Source organism: Nematolebias whitei, chromosome 22 (genome assembly GCF_014905685.2).
Source record: "Nematolebias whitei isolate Nwh7 chromosome 22, NemWhi1, whole genome shotgun sequence".
Lineage (NCBI taxonomy): Eukaryota > Metazoa > Chordata > Actinopteri > Cyprinodontiformes > Rivulidae > Nematolebias > Nematolebias whitei.
The window spans coordinates 22607531-22631098 of record NC_056519.1 but is presented as its reverse complement, the minus strand read 5'-3'; the positions used below and the strand labels follow the sequence as shown (position 1 = coordinate 22631098).

The 23568-nt window shown below is 41.7% G+C and overlaps 1 protein-coding gene across 2 annotated transcripts; it reads left to right on the top strand.

Annotated features, from left to right (window-relative positions):
* The first annotated feature begins 213 nt into the window (after positions 1-213).
* On the top strand, positions 214-23568 carry LOC119428268 (serine/threonine-protein kinase 38-like). 2 transcript variants are annotated; one of them, XM_037695926.1, is made up of 14 exons: positions 214-576; positions 10605-10744; positions 12177-12228; positions 12324-12446; positions 18109-18192; positions 18265-18388; positions 18465-18619; positions 18727-18829; positions 18944-19005; positions 19288-19405; positions 21120-21243; positions 21391-21486; positions 21581-21672; positions 23423-23568. In XM_037695926.1, the coding sequence occupies exons 2-14, from the start codon at positions 10617-10619 to the stop codon at positions 23545-23547; spliced, it is 1386 nt and encodes a 461-aa protein (XP_037551854.1). In that variant the 5' UTR covers positions 214-576; positions 10605-10616; the 3' UTR covers positions 23548-23568. The 2 variants fall into 2 exon arrangements, with proteins under 2 accessions (XP_037551854.1, XP_037551855.1); XM_037695927.1 differs by lacking the exon at positions 214-576 and adding an exon at positions 1583-1687.

Sequence of the window (23568 nt, the reverse complement as noted above, 5' to 3'; positions counted from 1 at the left end):
AGCCATCAAAGGGATGTAAAACCTAATTGTGCTGTAGAACATTGTAGTCACTAGTGATTGCTAGCTGACTGAATCCTCACCCTCGTGGAACAGTACCTCTGTTTCTATTGGCTGACGTGCCTGTCACGCTTATGTGTTCCCGCTTGTGATTGGACAGAACAACGCAAAGCTCAGTTTGCTTACTTGTGATTGGCTGTTGCTACCGTCACTCAGGGCGATGAGGCTGCGTAGCGAGGACGTCTGGTGGAGCCCGTCAGGAAGCGGAGGTTCTTATATTTCATCGTTTGTGAGGATAAAGAAAGGGTCAAACGTGGGGTGTAGCGGACGGGGGGTCACAGATGAAGGCAGGTGGATTATTTCCAGCTACTTTGCGGAGAAGTTGAGGGCGGAAGGCTTTTGTTATGATTTGGCGTTGAGGATGTTTACGGTTCAGCCTCAGCGGAGTCTCTGACGGACAGTCAGAATAAAACTGGTGCTTCAGCCCTCGGGGTGAAATAAAAACACTTTATTTTATTTTTTCTACTGGGCTGTGGGCTGGCGGCTCGCCAACAAGTGACCCTGGAGCAGGACACGGAGGTAGGTGTTTAAAAATCTGGACATGCTGTTGTTAAAACCACCTGCCAGACATAAAGGACATGGAGCTGGATGTGATTCTAACAGACAGCACCAGCTTTTCTAATAAGCACCATTCACGAATTCACCTTTATTTTTAATCTGTGACCAATGAACAGGATATTAAAGGGTCATTAATTATCATTATTATACATTTTAACTATTACATGCAGGTAAATTCCTCGTATTTAAATGAATGTTGTTACTCACAGGATATAAAGAGCAATAACTAAAAGTCAGTGTTCAGCTTTCCTGTCATTTTTAAACAAGTCCAAGTTCTAATGATAATGTTATTAATGGCAGATATTCTGTTTGTGTCCAGCGGAAACAATTTGAAGTGTAAAAGCTTTTTGAACGGCCTCGGTTTGGTTTTAAAGATACTTAACTTACTGGTTCAAAAAGAACAATAATGTTTTTTTTTAATGTGCGCTTGGATTAAAACATTCTAAGCAAAATTTGCGAGCCGCTGCCAGCTATCACATGTGTTTGTTTACCTACAGAAACAGCCAAAGTGAATAAAATAGGTAAACAATGGTGATGTTAATGATAGAGACATTTAAAACCAAGAATTTTGCCAATTTTGACGCTTAGATTGGTTGAGTAAAGTATGCGGATAAAAGTTTGTTTACATTGACTGCCTACCCGCATTTCAGAATTACATATCAATATATATGGAAAATTACTGGTGTAAGCTCTTTCAAGCTGCACCATTTGATTTAGGGTTAGGATAAAATGTATATATTTGGTTTTATATTTCTCAGTGAGTACCTTTAAGTCTGACAGCTTAAACCAAAGTTTTACGCTACCATCATTTCCATGGTTATTTGCATGTGTGTGTGCGTGCACATGTGTGTTCTCATGACTGAGTCCTTTCATCCACAATGGAAAGACTCGCACAGACCCGAAAAGGGTGGAGTGCGTCTGAGAGCGCAACGCCCTAACAGGAGAGTTTCACACCAAACGTACAGAAGTAGCTTGTAGCGAGGAAAACGTGACACCGCTGGGTCTCCTGCTGGAATTTACTCTCGTTTTTATAAAGAGCACACACAGACTTTGTTGACTAAATGCCTGCTTGGTAAGTTTCAGCGTGGTAGTGTGATTATTTTCATTTTCAGCTGCTTTTATATAACATGACAGCAAAAAAAACCTACTTTATTTGCATTGAAACAAATCCTTGGGGACTGCCTGATTATGTTCAATGACTGAGATGTTATTTTATTCTACATATTGTTGCTGTCTTGTAAAATTAGAGGTAACACTTTCTTTTGCAACCAGATGTTTAACCGAAGCCTTTTGTGGGTTTCAGTTTTGATGGACCGTTTCAGACTGTTTGCTGGAGTATCTAAATAGCTGTCACATCTATAAAGCCTTCCTTGTAAGTGCCTGAATGGTGCAGTCTTGTTTGTTTGGCTACAGGGTGGATCTGGTTAACTTTAAGCCAAATTAAATCCCACCGGGAACTGGTTCAGCTGTAAAGCAACTGTTAAAGTGATGATTTCCACCTTGTTGGGGCAGCAAGCATAAAGGTCTACTCCACAACTTTTATGAACTATGTGTCAGAGTAGATGCACGTTTGTTCAATTCCCCCATAGCTGCTTCTTTGTCCAAGTGGCATTGTCCAAAATTTGACTTGGATATTTCAAACTATCTCTGAAATAAATTTAAATGTATCTTAAATTAACAACTAGAACTACTTTTAAAGAGCTAAACTGGCAGCCCAAGCCAACAGAGAGAGTTTAGTACCGTACCATTCCATACCATACCATTCCATACCATACCATCCCATACCATTCCATTCCATACCATACCATACCATACCATACCATTCCATCCCATCCCATCCCATACCATACCATACCATACCATACCATACCATACCATACCATTCCATACCATCCCATACCATTCCATACCATTTCGTACCGTACCGTACCATTCCATACCATACCATACCATACCATTCCATACCATACCATCCCATTCCATACCATACCATACCATACCATACCATACCATACCATACCATACCATACCATACCATCCCATACCATACCATACCATACCATACCATACCATACCATACCATACCATACCATACCATTCCATCCCATACCATTCCATACCATTCCGTACCGTACCATACCATACCATACCATACCATACCATTCCATACCATCCCATACCATACCATTCCATCCCATACCATCCCATACCATCCCATACCATTCCATACCATTCCATACCATCCCATACCATACCATACCATACCATACCATACCATTCTACCATTCCATACCATACCATACCATACCATACCATACCATACCATACCATACCATACCATACCATACCATACCATACCACTTTATTTATAAAGTACTTAAAACAGGAACAAGGCCAACCAAAGTGCTGGACAGCAGACACAAAACAAGCAAAGGATACAGGATAAAGTATGTAGATCCAAGTAGGTAAAGATAAGAATTAAATGACTAACATCATAGAATACAGACAATATAAAATCAACTCACACAGTGTCAAAAGCCTGGGAATAAAATGAGTTTTCAAACGAGATTTAAAAGCAGTGAGAGAGGGAGCCTGCCTGACATGCAGTGGTAACTCATTCCACAGTTTTGAACCTGGACCAGAGAAGGCCCTGTCACCGCTGAGCTTAAGACGAGTGCCTGGAACCAATAAAAGCATCTGGTCTGCTGACCTCAGAGACTGCTGTGGGCCATATGGCTGCAGCAGATCAGTGAGATAAGATTTGGGAATAATTTGTGAATAAAAATATATGAACTTTGGAAAGTTTTGAAAGGCAAATTATGTAAATGTTAAACATTAGTTTAAAGGCACCACAAAGTCCTGACATTTTTGCTGTCTGAGTCCTTTAAAGGAATAAGTTGTATAATTTGAAGTGGTTTTCTGTGTAAAAACCATGAATAGTCATTATTCCACCTCTTTTTGCCCTTTCTTGTTCATCATTGATTAGTGACGTAAAAAATCTTTGGTTATTTAGGAGTGTTATAAGTGGCCATTGTAATCGGTTCTTCAGACACAACTACATGGGAGCAGGGTTTTTTCAATGCACAAAGTTATAAAAAATATATAATTTCTGTATGAACAAGGCCTTAATTGTGGACCCCCCTCCCAAAAAAAAGTTTTTTTTTTTAAATCTATAAAAGTGTTTTGAGAATGTTAGGCTTCGTCCACTCAGAAAGTCTTTCTGAAAAATGTTTTCTCAAAAAATATCTTTGTAAACATGGCGCAGTTTCTACAAATGTTTTCATCCACACGGAAACACAGAAAACGACCCAAATGCAGTTGTAATTATGCCAAGAAAGTATGTGGTACTGTAACGCTGCCACAAAAGCACAACAAAAACAGGAAACAAGACAAGGAGCAGGCACTCTAAACTGTTAAAACAACACAAAAGATAGGGGGATGAATACAGTAGTCCCTCGATTATTGTGGGGGTTACGTTCCAGACACCCCTACGATAGGTGAAAAACCGCCAAGTGGAAACGCTATATTTATTTTAGTATTTATATGTATTTTAAGGCTTTATAAACCCTTCCCACACTCTTTCAACGTTCTTAACAATGTTCTAAATTCTTAAACCTACTCAGTTTTAATAACATATGTATATGTACTGTACAGTACTGCAAAATTTTAAATGGGTACTCATCAGTGAAGATACTGTACTACTAGAACTTGAAGGATGAGTTCAGCTTCAGGATTATTTGTGACTTTCCTGCCAGTTCTGAGCTTAATAGAGATATTGTTACTTTTTGACTGCGTGGCAAAACTATATTTACCATAATATTGGTTTCTTCGCTAGTGTTTGCTCCCTCCATTGCTGTTCTTTGAATTTTGGCAGAAAGCAGCGACCGGGAGCACTGTTGGCTTCTGGTCCGTGTAGTTCTTTTGACTTGCGTTACAGTGTAAGCTTACTGAAAGAAAACTACAAAATGGTGGCACCTGTCCGAAGTATTTTCTTTCCGCTCCTGTTAACTTTTTATCTCGTACTGTCCCAATCACGTGAGTATATTAAAGTTGATAATCGTGTGTCGTGTACAGTCTTCTGTTGAAAACCCACGAAAGAGTGAGTCTGCACATGTTGAATCGCAAAGTATCAAGGGACTACTGTACAAGAACAAAAACCACATTTTTTTTTGTCACTGATGACAAAGTGAAACTTTTGCTTTGTGTTCCATTAAACTACTTAGAGCTGTAATGGTACAAATACATAAATATAATGGACGCAGGGTGTCCAACAAGCAATGCCTGGAGGGAAGGATTTTCTTGCAGATATTTGAATATTAGACAAAAAAATATTACACACTTATAAAAAATGGGTGTGTAGCAACTGGGTTAACCCGGGTTAACAGCGACTGCCACTGGTTCTTTTGACAGGGTGCCGGCCGACATGGTGATGCTGTTAGTCGAAGACCACGAGGAGGGAAACGTGTCAGGAGACAGGGAGAAGAGGAAAGTCAAGAATTTAGGACTGAGGGTGGCATCTCTAAATGGGGGGACAATGACAGGCAAAGGTAGAGAGCTTGCTGACATGATGCAGAGAAGGAAGGTATATGCTTTATGTGTCCAAGAGACCAAGTGGAAGGGCAGCAAGGCTTGCAGCATTGGAGCATGGTTTAAACTGTTTTACCATGGTGTGGATAGAAAGAGAAATGGGGGTATTGTTGGTCCTGAGGAAGGAGTTAGCAAATAATGTAGTAGAGGTGAAAAGAGTGTAGGGTTGTAATGATAATAAATTACCTTTGCTTAGTCACAAAATGCTGTTCCCGTGTGGACGGGGTCTTAGTTTGTAGTTGGTTTGGAGGGAGGAGTGGACATAAGCAAGTGCTTTCACTGCTCTACTGACATCCTTTATTTGAAAGGAGCCTGTGGTTTTCCATCACATGAATGTGTGTGTTTGATTCTATGCTTCTTTGATGTAATTGTCTATGTGAAGATAAGTGTAATGCTGTATTTTAGCTAGCTTTCTCAAGAAAGGCTGGATCATGGCTCAAGTCGTTGCTTGCGACTTACTGGTAACATGTAAAACCACTTTTAGCAGCATTCCAGAATTGCGCCCCTCAAGGTGGCTGCATGTTGGAATAGCTCTCTTACATTCATCCTGAGATTTTGCTTTTGAAAACTTTAATTACAAATTTTTCTGGATACAAATCACTTTTTTTGGATGATTACTTCCTCTGGTATCAGATGCTGTGCTGCTGGAAGTATTTTTACTGAAACCTTCTTCACATTTGGGTATTTGTTATGATGCGTAACCATAACAACAAGGTGGCTTTCTACAACTGGGAGCTGCTGATTAACATCTCAAAAGCTCAAATAAGACCTCAACTACAGCCCCAAATCCCAAATGAGTTGAAAAGGAAGTGCAGTAGATGCATTACAGTCTACTAGGAGGCTATGCTCGAGTGCCTGACCGCCGAGATCTTGGAGGTAGTGGGAAACATGGCTTGTGACAGTGGGAGGACCGAGATCGTTCCCTGGCACCTGCAGTTAAGTCCGCAGTGACGAGGAGCTCGGCAGGCTGCTGCAAGAAATGGCTATTGCTCAAAGAGGAGTTCTGCCAGCATTCAGGCAGTCCTGCTGCCCAATAAGACGAGAGGTCTGCTGGGTCTGGGTGGACGGAGCGGCATCTGCAGCTAGTTTCTTCAGATCTGCTGTGGGACAGACTGCTACAAGAAATCCTTCTTGCCCAAAGTCATCAGCATCTAGAACAACTCTAATGAAACCAAGAAGAGCTACAACAACAATTAATTTCCCTTTGGGATTAATAAAGTATTTTTGAATTTGAATTTGAATTAATCGAAAGCCCACTCTTCTTTACAACTTGGCTCCAGTTAATTGAAGTTTGCAGACATTTGTTTATGTGCTGTTCTCTTACAGCATTTCAGTCGAGTTGAGGCCAACCACCTGTTAGACAGACAGCCTCACATTTGACTCTAGAATCCTGTGGTCTACAGAGTTCAATGACTTCAAGCTGCCCAGGTCCTGTAGCAGCAAAACAAGCCCAGATCATCAGCACTCCACCACTGTGCTTTACAACTGGCATGAGTGGGTAAATGCCCAAACTCCTGCTTTTATAGAAGTGGCCACACTGATGATAATCAATGTGCCACTGTAAGACCATATCTATTAGAAAAGGCTGGATGGACAATCTTTTACCCCTGAGGTACTACTGGAAAAAATATGGAGGTGAAGAAGTGGATTTGACATGCCGAAGCTATGGAATGAAGTACTTTCATACTCTGGCGTGTAACTGGGTGAGGTTTAGCCTTCCAATAATTCCATTAAATCAATAGTTCTTGACTGGTAACTCTGTCTTATCCTCTGGAAGCTATTTCTGACGCAACTCTATTTTTTTACTTTGGCTTCAGTTTTGCTTTAGAAATAATGACAGTGGTATCTGTAGTGCTCTCGTACACTTTATATTTGATTTAAATCATATTTGAACCTAGTTAAGACCGGATCATTTTTATTATGTCTTGATAGGTAAAACCCTAGAGTTAAATGGGGGTGGTTTTTCTGTTTCTCATGACTGTAACTGTGGTGATAATAGTGTAGTGGCTTTTTATTGTGGTCAGCCTAAGACACACCTGTGCAATAGTCATGCTGTCTGATCAGCATCATGCTACCCCACACCTGTGAGGTGGATGGATTATCTCAGTGCTCACTAACAGATTTACACAAAATTGTGAACAATATTGGAGACAAAACAGCTTGTTGTATACAAAGAAAAAGTTGTGGATCTTTGAATTCAGCTCATGACAAATGGGAACAAAAGCAAAAGTGTTGCGTTTATATTTTTGTTCAGTGTAGTTACGCCACGTTGACATGACATTTGTTGACGTGAAGGCCTAGCAGCGATAATAGCATTTAGCTACTTTTAGGTAGGGTTTTGCTACATTTAGCTTTCAGCTCAGCGTCAGCTTCTTCAGCTAATTTCCGCAGTGTTCCAGAACTCAGGCCTCACACTCTTCTGGTTTCTTTTAGTTTAGCGTTGTGATTAAGTGAAAACGGCTTGTCCTTGGTGTGTTGCGTGCAGGTCAACAGGTTCAAACCCCACCATGTAATTAGGCAGTTTTTTTTCCCGTATCTTTTTCTTTTTTTTTTCAAGCCAAGTCTTTTCAACAACGAATCAGTGATTTTTCTCAGGAATCAGGAAGCTTTCTCAATGCTGTGGGATTGTTGGGCCAAAACGGGAAAAGGGCCGAGGAATAGACGAAACATGACTCCTATCTCTGGGTTGCAGAGCTGTTTCATGTCTTTGTGAGCTAATCAGGCCCATTCATGGCTTTCTGGTGGCATGCAGCCAAAATGCTCCATTGATATACACTTCCACCCTTGTCTTTTAATCTTTTTGTTACATAACGTTTTCAAACTCGGATCTTAATAATATTCTGTTAATTAAAAATGACAAAACTAAACTTCTACTTTTATTATTTGCCGTAAGTAAGACTCCTTCATATGGAGCTTTAGGGCCACGCTAAGAAATAATGATAATTAAAAGCCATAAAATTACAAGAATAATGTACGACACTTTTTTTTTTTTTTTACAGTTCTTGTTTATGTATTTTTTTTTTCCACGAGTCGGATCCATGACATGACCTGTCAATCAATAGGCGTGTAAGCAAATGTCCAATCCAAAGATAAATGCTCGTATAAGTGAGTCTCTGGGCCTCTTCAGCCTCTTCTGGCATATTTATTGAAGACCTCTAACGGTGCTACACACACGATTTCTCTCACTGAGCGCCATTTTCAAACGGAAACAAAAACAAAAGTCAGGACGTAATGACGTCACGTATATGTGTCCCAGAAGCAGCGTACAAAAACACAACAGTAGGGGGCAGTATTGGAACACGTTTTGATCAAGAGCGTCAATAATAATAACGTTTAACAAACATTCTTCCTTTTCCCACAGTTAAAATGCTGTAAACCTGCTTTATCGTGTCGGAGTTCGGATAATATTACGACTCATTTAGCTTCAAATTGGTCAGTTGCTGACACGCCTACTGGATTGATGGACAGGTCGCGTTGTGGATCTCGTGGGGAAGAAAAAAGAACGACTTTTGTCAAAAAAATAAAGTCTCGTACGACTTTATTCTCATAATATTAAGACTTTATTCAACTTTATTCTTGTAATTTTAAGACTTTTATTTATTTATTTTTTTCTTAGCGTGGCCCTAAAGCGCGGTCGTAGCCATGAGATGAAGACAACAAATTAAGAATATAACGATGTGGGTTTAGTTTAGAAATAATCTCTCCAACATGGTTTGAAGCTGTATTTTCTGGACTACAGATTAAATGTCAGCTCTGATTGTCCGCCCATCGCAAAGTGATGAGGGGAAATTAGAAATACCCTCCGTCTTTCCGTCCATGTGGTGAGTATGGTAACTTGAAAATAGGTGAAGTACCAACTTCCATTTTGGTGCGTGGCTGCATCTAAGCATAAGAAAGGTCACTATCAAAAATTAGGTTGCCATATCAAAATTCAAGATGGCCACCTCCAAATATATCTGTAACCAACTACCCCAGTCATTTGAGGAATCTATGCTTTCTATTTTTTATTGCTTAAAAGTATAGTTTCCTGAAAAGACCAAAGGAGTGGCTGAAATTTTATCTATCATGTCATATTGTGTGAAAGCCACCATTGGCCACCCCCTGGCTACGCTATTGTGTCTGGTCATGTATAAATTTGCTCCCTCCACTCCCCAGGATCTGTCACTTTGCTCTGCCTCAGACAAGCAAAGAAACCCTACCTCTCTTCTCATATCCACTCGAACATCTTGCACAGCCAGAAAAACACTCATCTTGAAAACTATAAATATTCACTATTTAAATCCCTCAGTAACGGGGTAGTCCCTCGTTTATCATGGGGGTTACCGTATGTTTCACCCCCCTAGGCAATAAGTGAAAATCCGCGAAGTAGGGGCGTTATATTTATTTTAGTATTTTTATATATTTTAAGGCTTTATAAATCTTTCCAATGTTCTAAACTCTTAAACCTGCGTCATTTTAACAACATACGTATATGTACTGTACAGTACTGCAAATTTTACTCACCAGCTCTGCAGACCAGCGGCTCGGTTTCGGTCTGACTCTGTTACACTTTGGCAGACCTACCCTGCCGGTTCTGGTCGGCTCTGCAGCCCTTGAGCACCAAGATGCGTTTGAAGGAAGCCGGACCTTCGGATGGCCAGCACGGGACAATATGGTGGTCGAGATAGAGTCCAAATCCGGATGAAAAAAGTCCCGGTGAGGCTCCAGAGAGAACGCCTGACCTCCAGGCGGCACCTCCCTGCTCAGAAGGCCTCGTGAGCCGGCGGGCGACACTCAGATTCACCAGTGAGTCTGGAGCAAGGGCGTCAGAAGCATCCGTAATGTGTGTGTGTGTGTGGGGGGGGGGGGGACGCAATGATTTTGGACGGTTAAAAAAGAATTTAAAGAAAAGAGTAAAAAGAGAAAGGGAAGGGTCAGTGAAGAGCACCGGAGTTGAGCCTTTTTTGTCGTCCAGTGTCTTCAGTAGAAAGAGAGACACGAAGAAATTATAAAGTCGATAAATGAAAATGAGGTTGATCATTTTCATTCATCATGCGATTAATTGATATATTGTTTATTGCGACAGGCCTAAGTACGGCTTGGTCTTTAAATGGTTTTAAGATCTGATGTCTTCATCTGACTAAAACCCATTTAACTTAGACCAAATGGTTAAAATCTCAGGATGTAGAATAAATATAGAATACTTTGTTCTGTGCATGTAAACATGTAGGTGTGCCTGATTATGCTGTTATAAAATACCAAACTGACACACGTCATGTGTGACTTCACTCTTGCATTTACACAAGACGGACAGATTTTAGCTGAAACGCTGAAATCTGTGAAAGCTTTGTACAGAACAGAAAGACAAACATGATCTTTCGCCTAATTACCTAATTCTTCGTTCGTTTGCTGTTGTCTCTCAGGATAGTGTGGCCATGACGGGAGAGATGGCAGCGGCTCTTCCCATGAGCAACCACACCCGGGAGAGGGTGACCGTGGCCAAGCTGACGCTGGAGAACTTCTACAGCACTTTGCTCACGCAACACGAGGAGCGCGAGATGAGGTGCACCGTCCTGTCTGCTCTCCTTCACTGTGCAGCAATACACGTCCTTCATTCCACCTGTTTCTTCAGGGGTCATCAATCTTCCAAGGGTCGTGGGTCACACCCTTTCGTTACAAAACCCTCATGGAATTAAAGGCCTCGTGGAAATGACAGAGTTCTAGCAATGTGAAAAGAACACAATGCATTATCACAACACGTTAAGCTCAAAGTATGTGTTGTGGATGACTCTCAGCTACTACCCTGTTAAATTTTAGCTCAATATTTGTAGAATTGACTGAGTTACAGCCATTTTTGTGTTGGCTATTTTTGATTAGCTGTGGTGGCCTTTGTGAATTGGAGTGACTCTAAAAGTTAATCTTTTGTAAACGAACAATCAAGAATAACTTTCTGAGAGTGTCACTCAAATCTGTCCTGTGGTTCATGAGCTATTTTGCTAACAGACAAAGTTGACTCCCAGCAGTTAATGCTAAAGTTTTAAGCAAATATTTGGCTCAATGATTAGCTTGTAATATGTGTTGAATGATTCTCAGCTACGATCATGCCAAATTTCAGAAAAATATCTGTGAATTTGACAGAATTATAGTAAATTTTTATTTTGTAAATTCAGTTGACTGTGGCAGCTTTTTTTATCTGGGTTGGCTCCAAAAGTTAATAGGTATTTAGACGTACACTCAGTGATCATTTCCTGAAAGTTTTGCTTAAATCTGTTTAGTGGTTCATTAGATATTTTGCTAACAGATGGACATGATTGACAAAAAGCAAATGGAAAAACTTTAAACAAAGATCTTAAGCAATCTATTAGTGCTCAGAACATGTGTTGGGGATCAGTCACAGCTACTACCATATCGAAATTTAGTTCAATATCTGTAAAATGGACCGAGTTAGAGCCTTTTTTTTTTGTCTGTGGCAGCCATCTTGTATTGAGTTTGTTTTCAAAAGTTAACCAGTTGTAGACAAATGTCCACCTTCTGAGAGTTTCCTTAAAATTTCTCCAGTGGTTCACGGGATGTTTTGATAAGTCAAACACAGTCAGGCCAAAACAAATACGCTAACAGTGTTTACTTCTCACACGAGACAGATTTAGTCAGCGACTGGAAATGTAGCTGCTGTTTAAAGTCTCCAGTTTCAACACATAACACACGTGCACAAGGGAGTGGTTGGGAGTCGCTTCATCCAAGGTGTAAGCAAAACACACTGCTGTCACTTCTGCTCTTGTGTTCCCTGCGAGACAATGTGTTGTCACAGTAACACGGGTCAGAGCGTCCTGCAGGAGACACCTGAGTCCCTGTTTACACCAGAACACCAACACCTTCAGGGTTAGATCATCTCCACTCTTCCGGCTAAACTTTTCCTCTCGTGTGTTTTTTGACAAACAAAATGAAGACTTCATGGTTTCCTCATGTTCATACAAAATTACATTTCTCATTTCCAGGCAGAAGAAGCTTGAGAAAGCCATGGAGGAGGAGGGTTTACCAAACGAGGAGGTACAGTCCTAGTCCTTGTCAGGGCTGCAGGTTTTAAAATGTTGCAGGAGCAAAAACCTCTCCGTCTGCTGACCAAATGTTTCTGTTTGCTGTAGAAGGTGATGCGGCGCTCGCAGCACGCTCGTAAGGAGACGGAGTTCCTGCGACTCAAGAGGACGAGACTCGGCTTGGATGATTTTGAGTCTCTTAAAGTTATCGGAAGAGGTGCTTTTGGAGAGGTAGGTTTTTTTTAATGACCAAAGAAAAATCTGTTTACAAACAATGATTTGTCAACAGCAGAACATTTAGTGTCCTCCAGGTTAGGGGTCTGCAAGCTTTACCATCAAAAGAGCCATTTCTGTCCTTTCGTTCATTAAATTAAACGTGTTCAGAGCCGCAAAACCTGCTACAACTGCCATTATCAACTGCTGGCCCATGGGCCACTTTTATGTTTATTAGAGGGGGCTTTTTTGGTTTGTAGGTGTGAAATTATAAAAATAAAAACATCCAGTGATTGTGAAAGGTGAAACACCTCTATGATAAGCAAAATGAATGGACTCAATCCAACAATTTTCAGTCAGGTCATCTGGACAGTTTCTTTTTTTTTTGTGGTGAAAGCCTTCCATCCAGAAGGCTTCATCAGTCAAGGAAACACACAACACAAAACTGATTCTTCCAGATTGTATACCTGGATTATTGAGCATTGACTTTGTTGGAATGGACTCAATGTTCCCTTTCCCAGATGTGGGTCACTGGGGCCCCAATCTGGAGCAGGGCCTGGAGGTGGGGCTTTTACCCATGGTGCTTGGCCGGGCACAGCCTGAAGAGGAGACGTGGATCCCCCTTCCCATGGTCTCACCACCTGTGGGAGGGGCCAAAGGGGTCAGGTGCAATGTGGTGGTGGCCGAGGGCGGGGACTTGGCGATCTGATCATCAGCTACATAGTCTGGCTATCGGGAAGTGGAATGTCACCTCTCTGGTGGGGAAGGAGCCTGAGCTGGTGTGTGAGGTTGCAAGATTCCGGCTAGAAATAGTCGGACCCACCTCGATGCATGGCTCTGGTTCTGGAACCAGTTTCCTTGAGAGGGGTTGGACACTCTTCCACTCTGGAGTTGCCCCTGGTGAGAGGCACCGAGCAGGAGTGGGCATACTTGTTGCCCCCCATCTTGGTGCCTGTACATTGGTTTTCACCCCGGTGAACGAGAGGTAGCCTCCCTCCGCCTACATGTGAGGGGACGGGTTCTGATTGTTGTTTGTGCTTATGCACCAAACAGCAGTTCAGATTACCCACCCTTTTTGGAGTCCTTGGAGGGGGTACTGGAGAGTGCACCTCCTGGGGAATCCCTTGTTCTGCTGGGAGACTTCAACACTCACGTGGGCAATGACAGTGAGACATGGAGGGGTGTGTTTGTGAGGAACGGGCCCCCTGATCTGAACTCGAGTGGTGTTCTGTTGTTGGACTTCTGTGCTCGTCATGGATTGTCCATAACAAACACCATGTTCAAGCATAAGGGTGTCCATATGTGCTCTTGGCACCAGGACACCCTAGGCCGCAGTTAGATGATTGACTTTGTTGTCATCTCATCTGATCTGCGGCCGCATGTCTTGAACACTCGGGTGAAGAGGGGGCGGAGCTGTCCATTGACCACTACCTGGTGGTGAGTTATCTCTGATGGTAGGGGAGGATGCCTGTCAGACTTGGCAGGCCCAAACGTATTGTGAGGGTCTGCTGGGAACATCTGGCAGAGTCTCCCGTGAGATGGAGCTTTAACTCCCACCTCCGGGAGAACTTCAAACACGTTCCGGGGGAGGTAGGGGATATTGAGTCTGAGTGGGCCATGTTCCGCACCTCTATTGTCGAGACAGCTTACCGGAGCTGTGGCCACAAGGTTGTTGGTGCCCTTCGCGGCGGCAATCCTGAACCTGGTGGTGGACACCTGCAGTGAGGGATGCTGTTAGGCTTAAGAAGGAGTCCTTTGGGGCCTTTTTGGCCTGTGGGACCCCAGAACGGCAGTCCAAGCGGTATGTGGCTTGGGTGGTCGCTGAGTTCGGAGAGGCCATGGACAATGACTTCCGTATGGCTTCGAGACAATTCTGGTCCACCATTCGATGTCTCGGGGGGGGTGAAGTGGTACTCCACCAACACTGTTTATAGTAGGGGTGGTGTGCTGCTGACCTCAACTCGGGATGTCGTGGGTCGGTGGGCAGAATACTTCGAGACCTTCTCAATCCCACCGGCACATCTTCCACTGAGGAAGAGGAGCCTGGGAACTTTGGGTCGGGCTCTCCAATCTCTGGTGCTGAGGTCACCGTGGTGGTTGAAAAGCTCCTCGGTGGCAGGGCTCCAGGGGTGAATGAGATTCGTCTGGAGTTCCTTAAGGCTCTGTATGTTGTGAGGTTGTGTTGGCTTACACGACTCTGCAATTTTGCATGGACATCGGGGGAAGTTCCCCTGGATTGGCAGACCAGGGTGATGGTCCCCCTATTCAAAAACGGGGACCGTAGAGTGTGTTCCAACTACAGGGGGATGGCGCTCTTAAGCCTCCCTGTTAAGGTCTATTCGGGGGTTCTGGAGAGGAGGGTCCTTTGGATAATCAAACCTCGGATTCAGGATGAACAGTGCAATTTTTGTCCTGGTCGTGGAACACTGGACCAGCTCTATACCCTCAGCAGGGTCCTGGAGGTTGCGTGGGAGTTTGCCCAACCAGTCTACATGTTCTTTCAGCAGGGTCCTGGAGGGTGTGTGGGAGTTTGCTCAACCAGTCTACATGTTCTTTGTGGACTTGGAGAAGGCATTCAACCGCATCCCTCGGGGAACCCTGTGGGGAGTACTCTGGGAGTATGGGGTACCAGGCCCTTTGATATGGGCTGTTAAGTCCCTGTATGACCGGTGTTAGAGCTTGGTCCACATTGTTGTTGAGCTTGTTCCTGGTGAGAGTTGGACTCCGCCAAGGTTGCCCTTTGTCACAGATTCTGTTCATAACTTTTATGGACAGAATTTCTAGGCGCAGCCAAGGTATTGAGGGGATCAGTTTTGGTGGCCTTAGGATTGCGTCTCCGCTTTTTGCAGATGATGTGGTCCTATTGGCTTCATCAGGTCGTGATCTACAGCTTTCGCTGGAGCGGTTCACAGCCGAGTGTGACGCGGCCAGGATGAAGATCAGTTCCACCAAATCTGAGGCCATGGTTTTGATCCAGAAAAGGGTAGAGTGCCCTCTCCGGGTCGGGGAGGAGGTCCTGCCCCAAGTGGAGGAGTTTAAGTATCTTGGGGTCTTGTTCACGAATGAGGGAAAAATGGAGCGAGATATCGATAAGTGGATAGATGCAGCGTCTGCAGTGAAGCAGGCGCTATACTGGTCTGTCACGATAAAGAGAGAGCTGAGTCAAAAGGCGAAGCTCTCGATTTACCGGTTGATCTACGTTCCTACCCTCATCTATGGCCGCGAGCTTTGGGTTGTGACCGAAAGAACGAGATCTCAGATACAAGCGGCCGAAATGAGTTTTCTCTGCAGGGTGTCTGGACTCTCTCTTAGAGATAGGGTGAGAAGCTCGATCATCCGGGAGGGACTCAGAGTAGAGCCGCTGCTTCTCCACGTCGAGAGGAGCCAGTTGAGGTGGCTCGGGCATCTGGTTAGGATGTCTCCTGGACGCCTCCCTGGTGAGGTGTTCCAGACATGTCCCACCAGGAGGAGACTCGGAGACCCAGGACATGCCGAAGGACTATGTTTCTCGGCTGGCCTGGGAACACCTCGGGATTCCCCTGGAGGAGCTGGCCCAAGTGGCTGGGGAGAGGGAAGTCTGGGCCTCCCTACTTAAGCTGCTACCCCCGCGACCCGACCCCGGATAAGCGGAAGAAGATGGATGAGTGGATGGATGGATCGAGTGATTGTTAACATTTTTGATATTTTACATTTTGAAACAAAAGAATAGACTGGATTCTATCCATCCATCCATTATCTTTAACTGCTTCTTCCTTTATGAGTCACAGGGGTCAATGGTGCTCATATACAGCAGTCTCTGTGCGAGAAGAGGCGGGGCACACCCTTAACAAGTCGCAAGTCCATCACAGAAGACTGAATTCTTGTAATGAAAAAAAAATATATATTTTTTTGCCAATTAAACAGAAAAACTAAACAATGAATTGTGCTGGCATATGTGATTTTTTTTTTATTGTGGAGAAATTGAGTACAGTAGCCCTTGGTTATTCATTCAACCTTTATTTATATAGGTTAATCCCATTGAGCCTCAGGACTCATTTACAAGAAAGATCTAATTTTAACAAAGAATGATGACAACAGTAGACAATCATAAAAAGCATTCAAATTGAGAAGAACAAATAAAAGAGAATGGTATTTAAAAAGCTAAATAAAAACAGCTAGATTGTAAAGCAATTTAGAAAGCTAAAAACAGGAGCATGTCTGCATTGGTTTTTGCCAGAAACTTAACAGATGTTTAAAGCCACTTAGAGAGGTCAAGGTCAAGAGCTTCAGATCTTTTTGCAAGATATTCCAGGAAACAGGAGCAGAGTAGGAGAAGAAACTTTTGCCAAGTTCAGTCTGCACTGAGGGGACACTGCAGGTAATAATGTCCTGAGAGTGCACGCTATAGCTGCACTCACATAGAGACATGTAGGAGGAGATGTATGAAGGCAACAGACCAAGAAGTGATTTAAAGATGAAAATGTACCAGTGAGAGAGTCTGCGTGAAGTTAGTGATGTCCAGTTAACCAGTGAATACAGGGTGCAGTGATGGGTACGGTAGTTATAGCCAGTTATGAATCTTAGTGCACCTTGATAGACAGCGTCCAACATCTGCAGGGTGCATCACGGGGGCTCCGTATCCTGAAGCCCCGCGATAAGTGAAAAACCGCAACGTAGGGATAGTAGTACAAGTAGTACAAGTAGTAAGTAGTAAGTAGTAGTTTATTTTAATATATACATACATATATATATGTGTGTGTGTGTGTGTATATATATATATATATATATATATATACACCCACGTATACATATATTTTAATTAATTATTGACACGTGTTTGTAAATGTAGTAGTTTATTTTAGTATTTACTCTTGCAATATTATGTTTCTAAGCTCTAAACACTGTAAAAGAGCACAGAATGTCATGATTCTCGGCTGCACTCTGCCACGTGCAAGCGCCCTCGGCCACGCCCAATTCTCTGCTCTGCACGGAGAACAGCTGCAGGAAGAAGTTTATCCTGCATTTTGGGCTGCACAAAGGTGCAGCAGGTGCTAAATAATTTTAAATAATTTATTTTAAATAAAAACTCCATGCCTATCGTGTCGCTCATCCATCAATCAGCCAATTGTGTGTCGTGTCCAATCTTATTTTGAAAAACCACGATAGAGCGAGTCGGCGAAAAACAAACAGCGAAATAGCGAGCGACTACTGTATCCTACTTTGAAGAATTAAAGCATAAAGTTTAAGGGAGGGAGTATAATTTACTATGTGTATTAGTACTAGTATCCACATATTTGCAAAGGAAATGACAGGAAAAGTGCTAAAACTAGTCATTTTTTGTTGTTTGTATAACATCCTATAAAATTCAGTTTTATGTTGGTTCTGGTCAAAGCTTGAAAGAGCTGCTGTGGAGGGACCAAAGAGCCACATGTGGCTCCAGAGCCGCAGGTTGCAGAACTCTGGTGTAATCCAAGTGATTGATTGGACTCATCAGACTTTATGGATAAATGGAACAGAGTATCATCAGCATAACAGCGAAGTTTTAGCATGATGTTACCACTGTTGAATGAAAATTTAATACAGGGACTAAAATATTGTGATGTTCTTTATTGTGGTATTAGTTTCATATTCTGTTGCTCGGCCTTATAATGAACTGAAGAAAGAAAACTTCCTTGTGTGTCTTGATTTTTGTATCCTTCAGGTTCGTTTGGTTCAGAAAAAAGACACGGGCCACATTTACGCCATGAAGATTTTAAGGAAAGCAGACATGCTGGAGAAAGAACAGGTGAAGGATGGGGAACGTTGCTCTGGTGCTGCTTGTGCGTTTGTGATCTGAGAGCCCCTTCTCTCCCCGCAGGTTGCTCACATTCGAGCAGAGAGGGACATCCTGGTAGAGGCGGACAGCGCTTGGGTGGTGAAGATGTTCTACAGCTTCCAGGACAAGAGGAACCTCTACCTCATCATGGAGTTCCTGCCTGGAGGTTTGCACCAACACACAAACACAACACGCTGATGTTAGCCGACTCTGAAGTTCTAACTTCTGGACCGTGTTACCAGGCGACATGATGACGCTGCTGATGAAGAAGGACACTCTGTCCGAAGAGGCCACGCAGTTCTACATCGCAGAGACCGTCCTGGCCATCGACTCCATCCACCAGCTGGGCTTCATCCACAGAGACATTAAACCAGACAACCTGCTACTGGACTCCAAGGTGAGGACACAAACGCACCACGCTCTGCAATAAAGCAAAAAAATAAAAAATGCAGAGAAACCATGTGCCTGCTGATGTAGTCAATAATGTATTTATTTATCTTGCAGGGCCACGTGAAACTGTCAGATTTCGGCTTGTGTACGGGACTAAAAAAGGCTCATCGGACGGAGTTCTACAGGAACCTGACACACAACCCGCCCAGTGATTTCTGTGAGTCTGAAAATCTGCAGCAGTGACGGAACTAAATACAAATAAAACCACATAAATAATGCTAAACCAGAGTGATTAATGTGCTACTTTTTAAAAGTTGTTTCCATCTTTCAGCTTTTCAAAACATGAACTCAAAAAGGAAAGCAGAAACCTGGAAGAAGAACAGGAGACAGCTGGTACGAGTCATTTTAGATTGTGGAGGCTCAATGGGTCCTCGAGGCTCAATGGGATTAACCTGTCTAAATAAAGGTTGAATGAATCAAAGGATTTGTGTAAATTAACCATCTAAATGTAAAAATAAAAGCCTTCCTGGTTCCAACAATAATTTACTCAGCCTGGGGATTTTGCTCATCATTATCATGAATGAAATAAACAGTTTGACCGGTCAATTTTACTGGTTTTTACGGGGTTTTCATACATTTAACATATAGCCTGTTCACATTGTGGTTGTCTTACAGGCTTACTCCACAGTGGGAACACCAGACTACATCGCTCCTGAAGTTTTCATGCAGACGGGCTACAACAAGTTGTGTGACTGGTGGTCTCTGGGTGTCATCATGTATGAAATGCTTATAGGTAAAAGAAACAAAAGCACTTTCAGTATTAAAGGCATAAAGAGGGCTGACAATATGTATTATGACATATAAATATTTAGCATTTTGAGTAGCTTGCTTTGTTTAATGGAAAATAAATTATAACATACATTTCAATATGCCATCATAATTATGTAATTAAAGTTATTTTTGTGGGGGTGTGGAGGGGTGCTAATACCCTTTCAGGGCAACAGGAAATATTTATAAAACCAGGACAGACTCATGAGATTTAGAATTTGCTGATTCAGCGTTCACGCTGTATTTTTTTAAATTTCCAGTACAGTCCAAGTACGTCTGCATACTTTGTGTTATTTTAGCCATTCATATATTAAAACTGTCAGCAAATGGCTGCTATGACTTTAGTTTTTTGTGGGTTTTTTTATTTAAAAAAATATTTAACTTTATTTACAGCTAGTTTCCCCATGAAAATCTTCATGGGATAAAAAGTTGTTCTATGTCTTCAGTTCCTTTAAAAAAAACTGACCTCTAGAAATGTGCTTCAGCATATTTCCTCTGTTTTTGTCTTCTTTTTTTACTTTTAGCTTATCCTTTTGCTACTTTTACTTTTAGCTTATCCTTTTGCTACTTTTAGTTTTAGCTGTCTAGTTTCTGCTAAATGTAAACTAAAGGCAGCATAAGGCTAGCTAAACACTAAGGCTGCTTTTAGTTTTTAAACTTTTAGCTTCTTATCAACATTTTACTACATTTAAATTTTAGCCGGTGTTTACCTACTTGTAGCTAGTGTTTTGCTTTATTTAGCTGTTTTGTATATTGCTACTTTTAACTGTTAGCTAGAATCTTCTACTTTTAACTTTAGGCTAGCTATTCTTTACCTTTTCTTTTGACATTTGTTATGTTTTAGTTTGCTTTTAATTAGAGTTTTGCATCTTATAGCTTTAAGCTAGCCTTTTGGTACATCTAACTTTTAGCCATTCTTCTGCTTCCTTTGGCTAGCGTTCTGCTTTGTAACAACTCAGCTTTTAGCTTCTTTAGCTAACTTCAGCAGTCATTCAGCACTGAGCATCCACACTAGTTGCTCTAGTTTACAGAACTGTCCTGATTTAAAACAGCACTCAAATGCACCACACGCTAAAAGAAAACGTCACGAAAAACATAAAAGGTCATTGAAACAAAAGGCCAGATGATGTACTTGGTAAATTTGTGCAGCAGTCCTCAAATTCAATAAAAGAAGTGAATAATCTAAACATTCAAATTAAAAATGTTTAAAAGCTCCACAATATACGTAAAAAATATAGAGAGCATCTTAAAAAGACTTAATCCTTGTCTTTGAACCATGAAGAGAAGTGATGCATGCCTGTTAAGATGTGAATGTAACAACGTTCATCACAGTGTCATCAGCATAGAGGGGGACAATAGCATTTAAAATCCTTCAATTGAGACTTTTGATAGACAAAATAAAAACGAGTGGCCCCAAAACTGATTTCTTTGGGTACACAAAGGAAGCCTGAACTGATGGGATCTGTTTTTACCCATTGAAATCTGTTTAATAACTCATTTCAACAGCGTGCTTTGACAATTTAATGCTGATAAAACCTTGCAAGTTCAGGAGCATCATGGCTGCCAAACTGAAAATAAAGGTTATGGGGCCTATTTCAGCACAAAACAGTTAGTCATATGAATGTCTGTGCTTCAGTATCAATGTTTTTTTCAGTATATATGCTTGTTGAATGTTTCAGGTTACCCACCCTTCTGTTCTGAGACGCCCCAGGAGACGTACAGAAAGGTCATGAACTGGAAGGAAACGCTCGTCTTCCCACCTGAAGTTCCCATCTCAGAGAAGGCCAAAGATTTGATTTTAAGGTTCAACATAGTCTTATTTCAGTTCATCAAACACTGATTATATGCTTCTACTGTTAACTCGTCTTCAGATCGGTGAAAGTTGTTTTAGAGACTTCCCCCCATCGTTCTTGCCTTTTTGTTTCTGAATTTTCTGTTTGTAAATTCAAGGTACTGCACTGATGCCGAGAACAGAATTGGAGCTGTGAGTGTGGATGAGATCAAGAGTCATCAGTTCTTTGAGTCCGTGGACTGGGAGCACATCAGGTTTGAGACCTTATTTGCAATCGAACTGCCTTTATTTATGTCGAGCAGGCTTCCACATGCAGAAAATGTTGACATTTCCTGTTTTGATGCGCAGGGAGCGGCCAGCAGCTATTTCTATTGAAATCAAAAGTATCGACGACACGTCAAACTTTGACGACTTCCCTGAATCAGACATCCTTCAGCCAGGTTTGTCAGGTTGAATATTTTATCTCTAGATTTTAGAAAACAACTTGTGGTTTTGACATTTAAATCCATCTACGTTTTTATACCCTTTAGACCAGAGGTGTCAAACTCACTTACAAAAGGGGGCCAAAATGAAAACCTTTTTCAAACTAATGGCCAATTTCAGAAACTACATTAACTCAAATCAGATACTCAACATCTTTTCTTGGTCACAGGTTCCTCAACAAGAGTTTGATTGGTCTCATTTGATGTTCTCTGTTGTGCTTTCAACATCATAATCAAAGATTACTGTAAAAAATTCAAGAGATAGAAGTATTTTACATTTCACATATCATCTTGGGGGTCTGGTAAGGTGTCAACGAGGGCCACATTTGGCCCCCGGGCCTTGAGTTTGACACATATGCTTTTAGCCGTTTTTTTTTTATCTGTAACGTGCCATAGTAAGATTAATGCTCAGCAATTGATCAGAATATTTAACATAATTTAATTTTTTTTGTGGAAATGATAGAAGTCTTCTAAATTCTTGAAATGTACTTCAGCATACCAATATTACCAACTATTTAGAGAATTTTTACATTTATCTACTGCTATGTTGATTTTAGGTTTTAGCTACTGTTTTGCAAAATTTAGCTTCTAGCTGTCGTTCTGCTGGTTGTCTCAGTTTAAGTTGGCTAACATTTTGCTAGTATTAACATTTAGCTACTGCTAATTTTAGCTACTACGTATTTAGCTTTAGTGTAGTCAAGTTTAGCCTTATCCTATTACTTTTGGCAGTTTCCATTTCTAGCTACTGTTAAATTAGCATTTAGCTTTTTATTTTTGTGCCCTGAGATGACTTCTGTTGTGACTTGGCACTACAGTAGTCCCTCGTCTACCACGAGGGATCCGTACCCTGAAGCCCCGCGTTAAGTGAAAAACCATGAAGTAGGAATAGTAGTACAAGTAGTGAGTAGTAACGCTCTGAAAGAGCACAGAATGTCATGATTTCAGCTCCCTGCCTCCACTGCTCTTTGCCACCTGGCACCTGCAAGCGCTCTTGGCCACGCCCACTTCTCCGCTCTGTAGGGAGATCAGCTAATCAGCTGCAGGAGGAAGCTTTTTCTGCAGCTGTAGGCTGCACAAAATTGCAGCAAGTGCTAAATAATTTTAAATAATTTATTATAAATAAAATTTCCATGCTGATCATGCGGCTCATCCATCAATCAGCCAATTTTGTATCATGTTCAATCTTATTTTGTAAAACCACGATAGAACGAGTCCGTGATAAACGAACCGCGAAGTAGCGAGGGACTAGTTTATTTAGATGAACTGAACTGAATTGAATTTTACTTATTTAAATTTTTACCATTTCTTTTGCCAGTTTTAGGTTTTAGTTCTTCATGTTTAGGCTTTTAGCTTTCTTTTTTGCTAATTTAACTTAGCTATCATTGTGCTAGTTTTAACTTTTAACTTTTGTTTTCTAAAATCAGTTTTTAGCTTTGTTTAGCAAATTTTAAAATTTAATTTTACCTATGTAAAAAATAGCTACTGTTAATTTAACTTATCTTTTGATATGTTTTAGTACTTTTTTGCTAATCTTAGCTTTTAGCTATTAGTTTTTAAGTTTTGTTTTGATCATTTTAGCTTTCCTCCTGATCGTTTCACCTTTAACAATGCAGCCCTCCTCATTATTCTCTGGTTTTTTTTTTTTTACTAAATTAGTTTCTTAACTTCAGTTTAGTTGTCTAATTCCAGTTTTTTGTTTTGTGAACAGCCAACACGACAGAGCCGGACTTCAAATCTAAGGACTGGGTCTTCCTGAACTACACGTACAAACGCTTCGAGGGTCTGACTCAGCGCGGCACCATCCCCATGTACATGAAGGCTGGGAAGGCCTGACACATTCAGAGGAGAGGGAGG

What these genes read in the sequence shown, in the direction of transcription:
- LOC119428268 (XM_037695926.1), top strand. Translation starts at nt 10,617, where the DNA reads ATGACGGGAGAGATGGCAGCGGCTCTTCCCATGAGCAACCACACCCGG. An exon ending in ACATGCTGGAGAAAGAACAG is followed by an intron (nt 18,193 to 18,264) that starts GTGAAGGATGGG and finishes CTCTCCCCGCAG; the next exon opens with GTTGCTCACATTCGAGCAGA. An exon ending in ATCAGACATCCTTCAGCCAG is followed by an intron (nt 21,673 to 23,422) that starts GTTTGTCAGGTT and finishes TTTTGTGAACAG; the next exon opens with CCAACACGACAGAGCCGGAC.